The following is a 14,040-nucleotide window of genomic DNA, read 5'->3' as shown; positions in this document are numbered from 1 at the left end:
AAAATACATAAAATTGAGGCGCAAAGAGACTTGGGAAATATTCCCTAAAGGTTAATTTGCAGATTCAGTCTGTGGTGAGGAAGCCAAATTTGACATTAGCATTCATTTCAAGAGGACTAGAATATAAAAGCAAGGATGTAAAGATACTTTATAAAGCACTGGTGAAGCCTCACTTGGAGTATTGTGAGCAGGTATGGGCCCCTTAGAAAAGATGTACTGAAACTGGAGAGTGTTCAAAGGAGGTTCAAGAAAATGATTCCAGGATTGAATGGCTTGTCATATGAAGGGTGTTTGATGGCTCCGGGACTGTATTCACTGGAATTCAGAAGAATGAGGGATGACCTCATTGAAACCCATTAAATAATGAAAGGCCTTGAAAGAGTGGATGTGGAAAGAATGTTTCATATGGTGGGAGCCTTAGAATAGAGAGGCATTATTTTAGAATGGAGGTGAGTAATTTCTTTCACCATAAGAGTGGAGAATATGTGGGATTCTTTATCACGGGTAGTTATGGAGGTCAATTATTTATGTATATTTAAGTCAGAAGTGAATAGATTCTTGATTGGTCAGGGCATGAAGGGATATGGGGAGAAGGCAGGAAACTGGGCTGAGAGGAAAGTTGGATCAGCCGTATTGAAATGGTGGAGCAGATTCAATGGGTGAAATGGCCTAATTCTGCTCCTATTTCCTGTGGTCTTATTGACCAGATAACCTTGTTTATAGTTTTTCCCCATGATAGCCTCTGTTTGCTCTGTTAGACACACCCCTTTCATAATCCTTGAATCCTAACTGGCTTTTTTGCCTTCCCAGTTTTGGCAAAGGACCTTTGAATTGAAACATTAGCACTGTTTTTCTTCCCACAATGGTGGTCTTACCTTTTGGGTACTTCAGCATTTTCTGGTTGTATTTTTCATTTCCAGCAGCTGTGGGTATTTTGTTTTTCAGGTGAACCCACAAGTTGAGTTTAGGTAGCAGAGAGCACTGAGATTTTATAGTGGTTTGCAAGATCATAACTTATATTGTTATTATTAATAAGAGGTGTTCCAATCAAAGACCAGGCACAGAGATTTAAAATGATAAGGGAAGAGTTTGGAAGATGTGAAGACAAACCTTTTATTTAAACAAAGCAGCAACAAATTTAAAATTTACTTCTTGTACTGAAGGCCTAATGGAAACTGAGTTGGAGTTTTTAATTGAGTGCTTGAGGGAAAATAGATTGCACGACTATTATTTAATTTCCACCAAATTAGCTACATACATCCCTGATCAAACTGGTCATCTTTTTGTTTCCATAAACTGCATTCATAGGTGATTTTCTTGAAACAAAGGTGGCCCTGATCCTCCAAGGCCACCAAATAACATCGTTTTGCGTCTTGCTGAATTCAGAAGGAATTATAAACATAATTAAGGAATTATAAACATAGGAAACATAAAATTTCTTAAAAGGTTTACTGGGAAATGTCTCTTGGGTGTGGAGTCTAAGAACAGGGTTGCATTTCTGGAGTAGGATGTATGGCGTTTTGGAACTGACATGAGAAGTTTCTTCATGTGAACTTTTGCAAACTGAATGACTATGGAGGCTCATTCACAGTGCTCATTAAAAACAGGACTTGACAGGTTTTCCTGTGTCACGTCAATAGTGCTGCGAAGATGCCGCTAGATCTAAATGCCGTGATCTCAATGAATGGCAAAACAAGCTGGAAGTACTGGATAGTTGGCTCCTGTTATTTCTCAATATATTGGCGAGTGTCATCTTAACATGATCTTTGTTTTGTGAAGAATCTGTTTCAATATTTATTAATGAAACGCCGGATGACAACTGAAATAGCAAAGACTGCAGGAACGAACGAACACGAACATACACACACAGAGACGAACATACACACACACACACACACACACACACACACACACACACACACACACACACACACACACACACACACACACACACACACACACCCACCCACCCACCCACCCACCCACACACCCACCCACACACACACACACACTCACACACACACACACACACACACACACACACACACACACAGCGCGCTCATGTGCAGTCGAGGCGGGAAACGAGCACGTGCGGTTGTCCGCTTCGCACCGGCACTCGCAATTCCACCAAGTGAGCCGGTTTGTGGATCCTGTGAGGAAAAAGTCAGTACTTCTGCACTTTCTGTTGATCATTATTCTGTCAATGTTGTTTTCACTCAAATTACTTTTAAACGATTCCGCCCAGGTGGTGGTGATGGTGCCGGAGCCCTCGACTCCTGTCATTGCCCCTTGGCTGCAGCCAGGCAGGCATCCGAATCCAGGCTGGTCCTGGACAACCCAGCCCCCTCGGCACTGCGGCTGTGCCAGACGATGTGGGGGTGGGGGGGCGGTCATGTTCATAGCAAAACCAGTGTAAAGATTCACTGTTCTTAATTTTTTTTGGTATATTTTTGTTATTTATTTACGTTTAATTGAAGAAACAACATAACAAAATATCATTTTCCCCCAGATAACTTTGTACAAGTATTATGGAAGATAAAATGAAATGATCATTTGTTAAGACTTTGAAGGACGGTCAAAGAGTAGGGAATATAGAGACCACTCTTGTCAGTTACTGTATAATACAATCATCACACATATTTTAATACATGCATTATGTCGACACTTCTGGCAATGGCATGTGGTTAATTTACATACCACCTTCATATTTAGCTGGAATATGAGTGAGGCAATAATTATAATGATACAATCTTAACAACCGCTTCTAGACTTTGTACTAAGCATTACACCCAGTTGGCCCCTGCCCAGCGTGCAAGTGACACTAACAGGAAATGGTATCACTTGATTTGGTTGCAAGTCATGTAGATGAGGAAATGCCTAGATTCCACCTTCATTTGGCACTGGGTACAGGTTGGTTGTTAACACAACCAATGGTCGAAAGGGCTTCATAAGAAACCAGCTAACTGGGAGCAGGAGTAAGCCTCTGAGGCCCTCAAGCCTGCCTACCACTCAGTACAATCCACTATCTGAGGCTTCAATTTCCTCTTTTATGCTAGTTGGACAGATCTTTCAAAGGTGTATATACCTGCTCATTAAATCACCACTAGTGATCTAAGCCCCCACAACTATTTGACACCTGAATTTCACTCAATCAAAATCCTCTACAAAGTTGTTCCTAGGCACCTCTGTTTTAAGTCACTGCCCCCCTTAAAGATTCCCCCAGTCACTGATAATGTCTCAAGCTTTTTCCTGCCATTTAAGATCTTTTATGCTTCAGTACCATCTTTCCTCATTCAATTACATTTCAGTGAATGTGTATCAAACTTCTGTAACTCCTTAGATAGGAAAATCTTCTCCTTTCCAGTAATTAATTGAATTAATTCCTTGAGCTACCTTCATTGCTAGTCCATCTTCTTAACTAAGGATGCCGATGCCAAAGCCAAAGCCAAAGGTGCTGTAGATATGACCTCACCAAAGCTTTATGTGATTTTCCGCAGTAAAGAAGAGGGATACACAATTAGAGAAATATGGGCTTAATGCCTTTGGGAGTAACATAGATAGGCATCATTAACAGGTGGTTAAGATCAGCTTCAGTGTGGTATAATTCAATGAATTGTACTTTCAGTAGCTCGTATTTTGTTAGTCAGCAGATGTGAGCAGGTTCAGTAATCGGTTGTCACCTTTCATCTCCTTAGTCCAGACTTTAGATATGAAGGACTATTGGGCAAAATATCAACAGGCCACTAGAAAAGTCTGCATATTTGATGGGGAAGAATTCAGCTGAAATATTCTTGTTTTAGTTGTTAAACACTCTTTGTAGCATAGCTAAAAATGAACCTTCTTTAATGATTTTATTTTAAAATTTTGTTATTGCTCTAATTATGTTATTATCAGAGATTAAATAATTCTTGCATTATGACCAGGCCCAAACAATTTCTTTTAATTGCTGTTTCATTCTAAATTTAATTTTAATGTTTCTAAATATCTTTTTCTATCATTCTAATTGGATCAGATGAGATCTGTACCATTTACCTGCCTGAGTAGGAGGTACATCATTCAGTATGTTTATGCATATTTAGGCAAAGAGTGTCGTGTTGTGAAAATAGAACAACCCAAAAGGACAGAGAAATAAAACATTGTAACAATGGAAGTGAAAGATAACTTCCAGCTATCAATTCTTGTGTTAAAGTGGTGTTACAAGATCAAATAGTCCACTTACTTGGTGATTATCACAGGTCCAATACATGTTTTATAAAAATTTATGTTTTGCTTTGTGCAGTTAATTTCCCAAATTAGTCAGTTACAAATATCAACACATTACACTGAGCAGATTGAAGTTTTATAGTAGAATGCTGTTTTGCTAAAATATGTTTTGAAAACACAGGTATGGGTAGTTATGCTCATTAAACAAAACCTGCATTAACAGTTTCAATAAGTAGGTTTTATAGGAACCATTAATCTGGAGGGATATATGAGATATGCAAGTCTGAATTTCTTGACCTTTAAGCTAATCAGGTGGTCTGCAATTATAAGAATCTAACAAGGAGTTCTCCCTAAGTGACCCTTTCTTCCCTTCACTGTTCTGAATTAGACAATGACATCCAAGTGAATCAAGTACTGAGAACTGGAAGCAATCCTCTGCCAAACAGTACAGTCACCGCAAATATCTATCGCACCTTCCACCCTCTGAAGGTTCATCACCAAATGTGTGTGTTCATTAGTGTTCACATTTGGAGAACAACCTTCCTGGTCTACCACTGATAAAGAAAAGCATTGACTAAGTAAAACTGAAAACTTGCATCAGCCATCTGAAAGGTTTAAGGTTTGACCAACTGGCAAATTAATCTCCCAACAATTAACATCTGATTTTATTTTGGATTCAATAAATACTAATTTTCATTTTACAAAGCAAACTACTGCAGATAATAGAAAACTGAAATTAAAAATATGTATAGAAAATGCTGGAAAAATTCAGCAAGTCAGATTGGCTGACTGGCTTGAATACCTTTAGGCTTCAGTTTCCTCTGCTCATTTTTATTTAAATAGATATATAGACTGCTAATCAAATATATATATGTTATTTATTTTTAGAAATAAACTCTGATACCAAATATCCCTTTAAAGCCCCATCACAATCTTCTTCAGAATTTGGGTACCTATCCCTGCTTATAAACCTGTTGAAATGAAGTATTGAAGTTCCTGTGCTTGTTCAATGCTCTGGAGGCGCATCCATGCATGTCTCCCATGGGTTTTGGGGCATGCGTGGTAGGGAGATCAGGAGGAGGATGATCCCACCAAGGAAGAGAATGATAAAGGAAGTGCAAGCACAGGCAAAGGACCAAGAATACTCATATTGGGTCCAAATGGTCTCCTTGCTGTCTATCATCCGTTTCACTGACTGCCGCATTACTTCTGCAGAAATTATAATGCATAGACCTGAAATAAAGCAAGACAGAGAGAGTCAAGAGCAAGATGCAACAACAATCAGTGAATTTCACATTCAGAGAGGAAGCTTGGCCTTAATTACCACCCCAACACTCACTGAAAAAGAGTTTGATTAGACAGCCAGTTCGACCCAGTGATTATTCTTTAAAGCAATGACACATGAGAGGTGTTTCATTGTAATATATTCTGCTGCTTAAGGACAGGGAATTGTTACTGTGTCCCCTCCCCCTCTGTTGTCAAGTGAATATTATTTACAATCCAATCTGAGATCAGTTCATTTGTTCCCTGCTTGAGGGAAAGCTGTTAACATGCCCACCTTTCACACATGCCTTGATAAATGAATAGTGAAAGGTAGAGTGGGTCATGGCCATAAGCAGGATTCAAATAAATCATGTGATCCATACCCCCTGATTCAGTGTTCAATTTATAACAGGTCAGTGAAATTATCCATCCAAGTCAATGGCAGTAAGTGATACAAATGGTGCATGCAAGTAGTTTTCATCCAATGGGTGAGGAAATACATCCCAGTGACTAGCATATTTTCCCCAGAATGGATCTTAGTATGGCAGGACATCCTGTGGGGAGAAGATAGACTTATCCATGCACATTTAGAAATAAGTACACTGCAGATGCTGTGGTCAAATCAACACGTTCAAACAAATTGGAGGAACTCAGCAGGTCAGGCAGCCTCCGTTGAAACAAGCAGTCAACGTTTCGGCTGAGATTGTGTCCTGACAAAGGGTCTCGGCCCAAAACATTGACTGCTCATTTCAACAGATGCTGCCTGACCTGCTGAGTTCCTCCAGCTTGTTTGTACACATTTAGGAATGCCTTGTAGATTCCTGGTGTTAATGGTCCAAAAGGGAACAGCAGGATAATTATAGCTAAACTATACACAACCTGCATAACTTGAGTTTAAGTACTGGAAGATAGAGTAACTGTTGAGGAGTTTGGGGGTAGCAAGTTAAATCAGGTGCACAAAGGCTAGAATATCAGACACAGGGTTAAAAGTTTAAAAAAGTAAATACAAGGCTTGGCAATTTTTGATAGTACACAAATAATTAATTAGCTAAAGAAAAGAGACTTCATTCTTCTAACTGTTCACATTGGAGGCAGAGCCGTTGATTGGTGTTATTAACAATTACCATTGACAGAAAAGGAGTATTAATGCTGCTAATTGGCAGACTTTATCAATGTTTAATGTGCATCTGCAGCAATTTCATCAAAATACAACAGGACATTAAGGGTGATATGTCCTTTTCACAGCTTTAGCAACAGAAAGCAACTAACAGCCATTTGCAATTCACAGAATACTCTTATTTCTCACCAAAGCTGCTGTTGGCTTGATCATATTTGTGACTGGTGTTCACCCATGGGGTTTAGAGCAAATTCTGACACATTAAGATTTTCCCATTCCTTTCAATTGGAAGTAATTTTTCCACCTTGTTTCAGAACAGTTATGCAACATGCACTTCATCCGAATATTACTTTTAATGGACAATATATTTCAATAAAAATAAATTGCCCAAAAGAGGAGATGTTGCTGTTAACTCCCTGATTACACCTCAAAGAGGAACACACCTGAGAAGATGAAGAACATGCCAGCTGGTTTCAAGAAATAATCTAGTCTCTTGCTGAAGGATAGGAGCGTGCAGAATGTGCCCAGCATCATAAACCCCACACTGATGATGGCAATGGCTGCTGCTGATATGCTGTATTCTGTGGAAAGAGCAATAGGCAGGAGAGGTGTGGGTTATTTCAAATAAAGTATGCTGGGTGGTTCACACACTCTGTTAAATTCCTAGTCTGTGGTTCCCGAGAGATTGATACTGGGATGCCTGTCAAAATGCAAAGTACCAGCAGTGGTCTGAACTGTAATCCTGTCCTTACATGTTTCTTTGCACAAATCAAAATTTGATTTGCCTCTCACATAAGAAAGCTGTTTCTCTTTTATAATCTGTGGTTACTCTAGGAGAAAAAAGAACTACGATGGCTAACAACACTTCATCCCACAGACCTTGGTGAACAAACTCCTCCTCAGTCTAAATATACCACTGTGCAATTGGGTGTTGGACTTTCTAATGAACAGATGTCGGATAGATAGTCAGGATGTGTACCCTCTCCTCCTTCCCATCAGTAACACTCTGCTCACACATAACTGCAGGGCCAAATACCTGTGTAATCACATTAACAAGTTTGCCGATGGGGTCATCACTAACAATGATAAGATGGCCTACAGAGAGGAAGTGGAAGAGCTGGAGGCCTGGTGCCATGTAAATAACCTCTTCCTTAATATCAACATCCACTTCAGTAAAACACCACTCACCCCTATTTACATTGCCTGCACAGCAATGGAAATTGCAAACGTGGTCCTAGAACATATCCTACACAGTCAAAAAAAGCTCACTAACACCTCTACTTTTTGAGGAGGCTGAAGAGAGCTGGACTTTGCGCATCTATATTCCATCATTCTACAAAGGCACTGTAGAGAACATCCTACAAACTGCATCACTGCTTGCTTTGGAAAATGCGCTTTGGCAGACCGGAAGGCTCTACAACGGGTAGTCAAACTGGCACCAGCCTACTCAACATCAAGGACACACATACAGAAAAGTGCTAGAAAAGGGCCAGTAACACCATGAAAGATGCCAGGCCCACCAGACTAAAAACAGTTACTTTCCTTAAACAATAGACTGATCAACCCCTCCACCAATTAACTCCATCACTACTTTATTTCCTGTCAGTCACCTTATGTACAGCCTAGTATCTCTTTATTGTCATATAATCAATGTCTATAAGTTATCTTATGTATTTATATTTGTGTGTTTTATTATTATCATTATTATTCATTTTTTCTCAACTAAAGCCGGTAAAACCAAGCTCGTTGATTTGTCAAGTGCTAGGAGTTTTCAGACTATTCTAATGGTGTTTAGTATTGTGGCTTTCTGAAGATTTACATAGATATTACATTGTAGTCCTAATTGTTTAATGCTATTGTGTGGTGCATTTGGGATGTCACATTGTTGATATTACTATCAGGACAATATATACCTTGTCCACGTTCCAAAGTTTTGCAATTTCTGCTTTTAATTCAGCACATGACTAATGTTTTTCACTTAATTATTTCTGTAAATTATGTGTTTGCAATGGCTATATCTATTAAATAAGTTGTTTTTGCTTGTTTATCCAGTATTAAAATATACAGAAAGTTATTATAGTTATTATTATTATTATTGTGTTCTTTATCTTTTGTGCTGCATTGGATCAGGAATAACAATTATTTTGTTGTCCTTAAATATGTACACAGAAAATGACATTAAACAATCTTCAATTATAATTCATGCAAAGCAATATTCAAAAATTACATCTTTTTGTTTTAGAAAGTTGATCAATTAAAAATAAATATCCTAAAGGTTAACCTGCAGGTTGAGTGGGTTGTGAAGAAGGCGAATGCAATGTTGGCATTCATTTCTAGAGGAATAGAATATAAGAGCCAGGATGTGATGTTGAGACTATATAAGGCACTCGTGAGACCACACTTGGAGTATTGTGTGCAGTTTTGGGCTCCTTATTTTAGAAAGGATATACTGACGTTAGAGAGGGTTCAGAGAAGATTCATGAGAATGATTCCAGGAGTGAGAGGGTTACCATATGAGGAACATAGAACATAGAATAGTACAACACAGTACAGGCCCTTCGGCCCACAATGTCTTAAACCATGTAGATCACATCCACTGCACTACCCTCATCTATATGCCTCTATCAGGCTTGTTAGACACAATCTGCCCTTCAAAAAGCCAGGCTGACTGTCCTTGATCAGACCATGATTCTCTAAATGCCCACAGATCCTATCTCTAAGAATCTTGTCCAACAGCTTTCCCACCTCAGACGTAAGGCTCACTGGTCTATAATTACCCGGACTATCCCTACTACTTTTTTTGAACAAGGGGACAACATTTGCCTCCATCCAATCCTCCAGTACCATTTCCATGGACAACGAGGACATAAAGATCATAGCCAGAGGCTTAGCAATCTCTTCCCTTACCTCGTGGAGCAGCCTGGGGAATATTCCGTCAGGCCTCGGGGACTTATCCGTCCTAATGTATTTTAACAACTCCAACACCTCCTCTCCCTTAATATCAACATGTTCAGGAACATCAACTTCGCTCATATTGTCCTCACTGTCATCAAGTTCCCTCTCATTGGTGAATACCAAAGAGAAGTATTCATTGAGGACCTCGCTCACTTCCACAGCCTCCAGGCACATCTTCCCACCTTTATCTCTAATCGGTCCTACCTTCATTCCTGTCATCCTTTTGTTCTTCACATAACTGAAGAATGCCTTGGGGTTTTCCTTTACCCTACTTGCCAAGGCCGCCTCATGCCCCTTTCTTGCTCTCCTCAGCCCCTTCTTAAGTTCCTTTCTTGCTACCCTATATTCCTCTGTAGACCCATATAATCCTTGCTTCCTAAACCTCATGTATGCTGCCTTCTTCCACCTGACTACATTTTTCACCTCACTTGTCACCATGGTTCCTTCACCCTACCATTCTTTATCTTCCTCACCGGGACAAGTTTATCCCTAACATCCTGCAAGAGATCCCTAAACATCGACTACATGTCCCTAGTACATTTCCCTGCAAAAACATCATCCCAATCACACCCGCAAGTTCTAGCCTTATAGCCTCATAATTTGCTCTTCCCCAGTTAGAAGTTTAACTGTCCTCTCTGAATCTTTCCTTTTCCATGATAATGCTAAAGGCCAGGGAGCAGTGGTCACTGACCCACAGATGCTCACCCATTGAGAGATCCGTAACCTGACCCGGTTCATTACCTAATGCTAGATCTAGTATGGCATTCCCCCTAGTCAGCCTGTCAACATTTTGTACTGTGACACACTTAACAAACTCTGCCCTGTCTAAACCATTGGAACTAATCAGGTGCCAATCAATATTAGGAAAGTTAAAGTCACCCATGATAACAACCCTGTTATTTTTGCACCTTTCCAAAATCTGCCTCCCAATCTGCTCTTCGGTATCTCTGCTGCCACCAGGGGTCCTATAGAATACTCCCAATAGAGTAACTGCTCCCTTCCTGTTCCTGACTTCCACCCATACTGACTCAAAAGAGGATCCTGCTACTTTATCCACTCTTTCTGTAGCTGTAATAGTATCCCTGAACAGTAATGCCACCCCTCCTCCCCTTTCCCCCCTCTCTATCCCTTTTAAAGCACTGAAATCCAGGAATATTGAGAATCCATTTCTGCCCTGATGCCAGCCAAGTCTCTGTAATGGCCACTACATCATAATTCCATGTATGTATCCAAGCTCTCAGTTCATCACCTTTGTTCCTGATGCTTCTTGCATTGAAGTACACAAACTTTAGCCCTTCTACCTTACTACCTTTATACCCTTTATTCTGCTTCTCTTTCCTCAAAGCCTCTCTATATGTTAGACCTGGCTTTACTCCATGCACTTCTTCCACTACTCTATTGCTCCAGGTCCCATACCCAGCAGCTCTTGAGCTGTATTCCCTGGAGTTCATGAGAATGAGAGGGAATCTCATAGAAACATTCCAAATGTTAAAAGGCCTGAACAGATTAGATATGGCAAATTTATTTCCCACGGTAGGGATTCTAGAACAAGAGGGTACGACTTCAGGATTGAAGGATGTCCTTTTAGAACTGAGATGTGGAGAAATGACTTTTGTCAGAGGGTGGTAAACCTGTGGATTTGTTGCCATGAGCAGCTGTGGAGGCCAAGTCATTGGATGTACTTAAGGCAGAGATAGATCGGTTCTTGATTAGTCAGGGTATCAAAGGGCATGGAGTGAAAGCCTGGGATTGGGGATGACTGGATGAAGTGGATCAGCCCATGATTGCATGGTGGAGCACACTCAATGGGCCAAATGGCCTACTTCTGTTCCTAAATCTTATGGTCTAAATATCTGGATTCTGACTCCCCATTGAATTAATGCAATACTGTAGGACCTTTTCTGTGCACTTTCTGAGAGGAAATAGGCCTCATTTAATGTCTTATTGGAAAGACTGAATAGGAATGCAGAGGTTTTTGTGTTCATGCCTCTGGAATCTATTTTGTACCTAGAGCAATCGAACTTCAAGGTGTAATTCCACCAACTGAACTATACTGATGCTGCAGAATAAAATGATAGAGCTCTGGGAAAATAGTTTTCACTGCAAAGCTCAGAATGTAAAGGTATTAGGTTTATTTTCAAATCCAAGTGGCATGTTGCATTTAGCTTACATCGAGACCAAATAATCTGTGGGTTTTACTTTTGATTTGTGCATGACCTCACCCAAATATTTTGAACTCTTGCTGAAGGCTAATGAACTATAGCCAATAAGCAAACTGGGAAAGTACGCTAGATATCAGCGTAACATGAAATCAGTTTTGATTGTGAGATCCATCCTAACAGAATGGGCAGTGTGAAGGTTAACAAGTCTAGGGAATAGATGTTGCCTGTTTGGACTTCAGCAAGGCCTTCACCAAGTTCCCACATGGCTGGCTGGTGTAGAAGGTTAGGACTCATGGAACCTATGGATAGCTCATTAGGTGGATTTAAGATTAGCTGAGAGCTAAGAAGCGAGAGTGGTGGTTCCAAGTTATTTCTCAGAATAGAGATCGACGAATAGTGGTATGCCACAAGGGTTGCTTTTGGGACCCTTGTTTTCAGTTATTTATATAAATAACTTAGATGCTGCACAAGGCTTTATCGGCAAATTTTCAGATGACACAAAATTAGGAGGTTTAGATAGTGAAGAAGGTTATTATTGATTATACAGGTCTCTTGATCAGTTAGAGAAGTGGGTCAAAGAGAGGTCAATCAGATTCAATACAGATAAGTGTGAGATGATGCATTTTGGAAAATCAAATGAAGATTTTGTCCTATGAACAGTAGGTCTCTGGGAAGTGTAAAAATGCTATTCCAGGCAGAAGTGAAAAAGTTGTTTGGCTCAAAGAAATTCATAAATCGGGGCACTAGATATAGGAGTTGGAACATTAAGTTGGTGAGGCCACACTTAGGGTACTGTGCACAGTTTTGGTCGACGAGGATGTTGCCAAACCTGAATTATAAGGAGAGGTTGGCCTGGTTAGGTCTTTATTTATTCCTTGGAATGTAGGAGAATGAGGGGCAATCTTATAGAAGTGTCTAAAATTATGAGAGGCATAGATAAGGTGGACAGTAATAATCTTGTTTACAGGGTAGGTTTGTACAGAACCGGGGGCATCTGTTTGGTGTGAGGGGTGTAGGATTTAAAAGGGATTGGAGGGGCAGATTTTTCATGCAGAAGGCAGTGAATATGTGGAATAAGTTGCCAGAGGAACTTTGGTAGGTACATGAGGTGGGGGAGGGGAGGAGAAGCCTGGAGAGATATGGACTAAATGCCCAAAATTGGGCTAGCTGCATGGGCACTGTGGTTGGCATGGACTTGTTGGGCCGAAGGACCTTTATCCATGATGTGTTACTCTATGTCTCCAACAGCACAGGTGCACCGCAGGGCTGTGTGCTTAGCCTCCTGCTCTACTTGCTTTACATCTATGACTGTGTGGCTAAGCACAGCTCTTATTCCATATTCAAGTTTGCTGATAACACCACTGTTCTGGACTGAATCAAAGGTGATGATGAATCAGCATACAGGAGGGAAACTGAAAATACGGCTGAGTGGTGTCATAATGACAACCTCTCAGTGTCAGTAGGACCAAGGAAATGACTGTAGGCTTCAGGAGAGGAAAAGTAAAGGTGCCAAGTTATGAGCCCATGGTATTACAAGAAAGTTACTAACGTGGTTAGAGCATTGGCTGATTGGAAGGAGTAGTGAGTGAGAATAAAAGGATCTTTGTCTGGTTGGCTGCCAGTGACTAGTGGTGTTCTACATGGATTGTTGTTGGAAGCACTTCATTTTATGCTGTAAATAAATGATTGAGATGATGAAATAGATGGTTTTGTTGCCAAGTTTGCAGATGATACGAAGATTGGTAGAGGGGCATGTAGTGTTGAGGAAAGAGGTAGGATGCAGAAGGACTTAGACAAATTAGGAGAATGGGCAAGAAAGTGGCAAATGAAGTACAATGTTGGAAAATGCACTTTGGTAGGAGAAATAAATGTGCAGACTATTCTCTAAACGGGGAGAAAATCCAAAAATCTGAGATGCAAAGGGACTTGGGAGTCCTTGTGCAGAACACCCTAAAGGTTAATTTGCAGGAAGAGTCAGTGGTGAGGAAGGCAAGTACAAAGTTAGCATTCATTTCAAGAGGTCTGGAATACAAGAGCAGGGATGTGATGCTGTGGCTTTATAAGGCACTGGTGAGGCCTTACCATATAACCATATAACAATCACAGCACGGAAACAGGCCATCTCGGCCCTCCCAGTCCGTGCCGAACTCTTAATCTCACCTAGTCCCACCTACCCGCACTCAGCCCATAACCTTCCACTCCTTTCCTGTCCATATACCTATCCAATTTTACCTTAAATGACACAACTGAACTGGCCTCTACTACTTCTACAGGAAGCTCATTCCACACAGCTATCACTCTCTGAGTAAAGAAATACCCCCTCGTGTTTCCCTTAAGCTT

The 14,040-nt window shown here is 40.5% G+C and overlaps 1 protein-coding gene across 1 annotated transcript in view; it reads right to left on the bottom strand.

Moving 5' to 3' along the window:
* Window positions 1–5,209: 5,209 nt before the first annotated feature.
* LOC132380289 (voltage-dependent calcium channel gamma-1 subunit-like) overlaps window positions 5,210–14,040 on the bottom strand; it is a 54,646-nt gene continuing 45,815 nt past the window's right edge. The window contains exons 3-4 of the mRNA XM_059949044.1: window positions 7,027–7,164; window positions 5,210–5,436 (exon numbers count right to left, since the gene is read on the bottom strand). Of these exons, the coding sequence (XP_059805027.1) occupies window positions 5,210–5,436; window positions 7,027–7,164 (365 nt within the window). The remainder of the gene's footprint in view (window positions 5,437–7,026; window positions 7,165–14,040) is intronic.

The sequence above is a fragment of the Hypanus sabinus genome, chromosome 23, assembly GCF_030144855.1.
Source record: "Hypanus sabinus isolate sHypSab1 chromosome 23, sHypSab1.hap1, whole genome shotgun sequence".
Classification (NCBI taxonomy): domain Eukaryota; kingdom Metazoa; phylum Chordata; class Chondrichthyes; order Myliobatiformes; family Dasyatidae; genus Hypanus; species Hypanus sabinus.
This window is presented reverse-complemented; position numbering and strand designations above follow the sequence as displayed.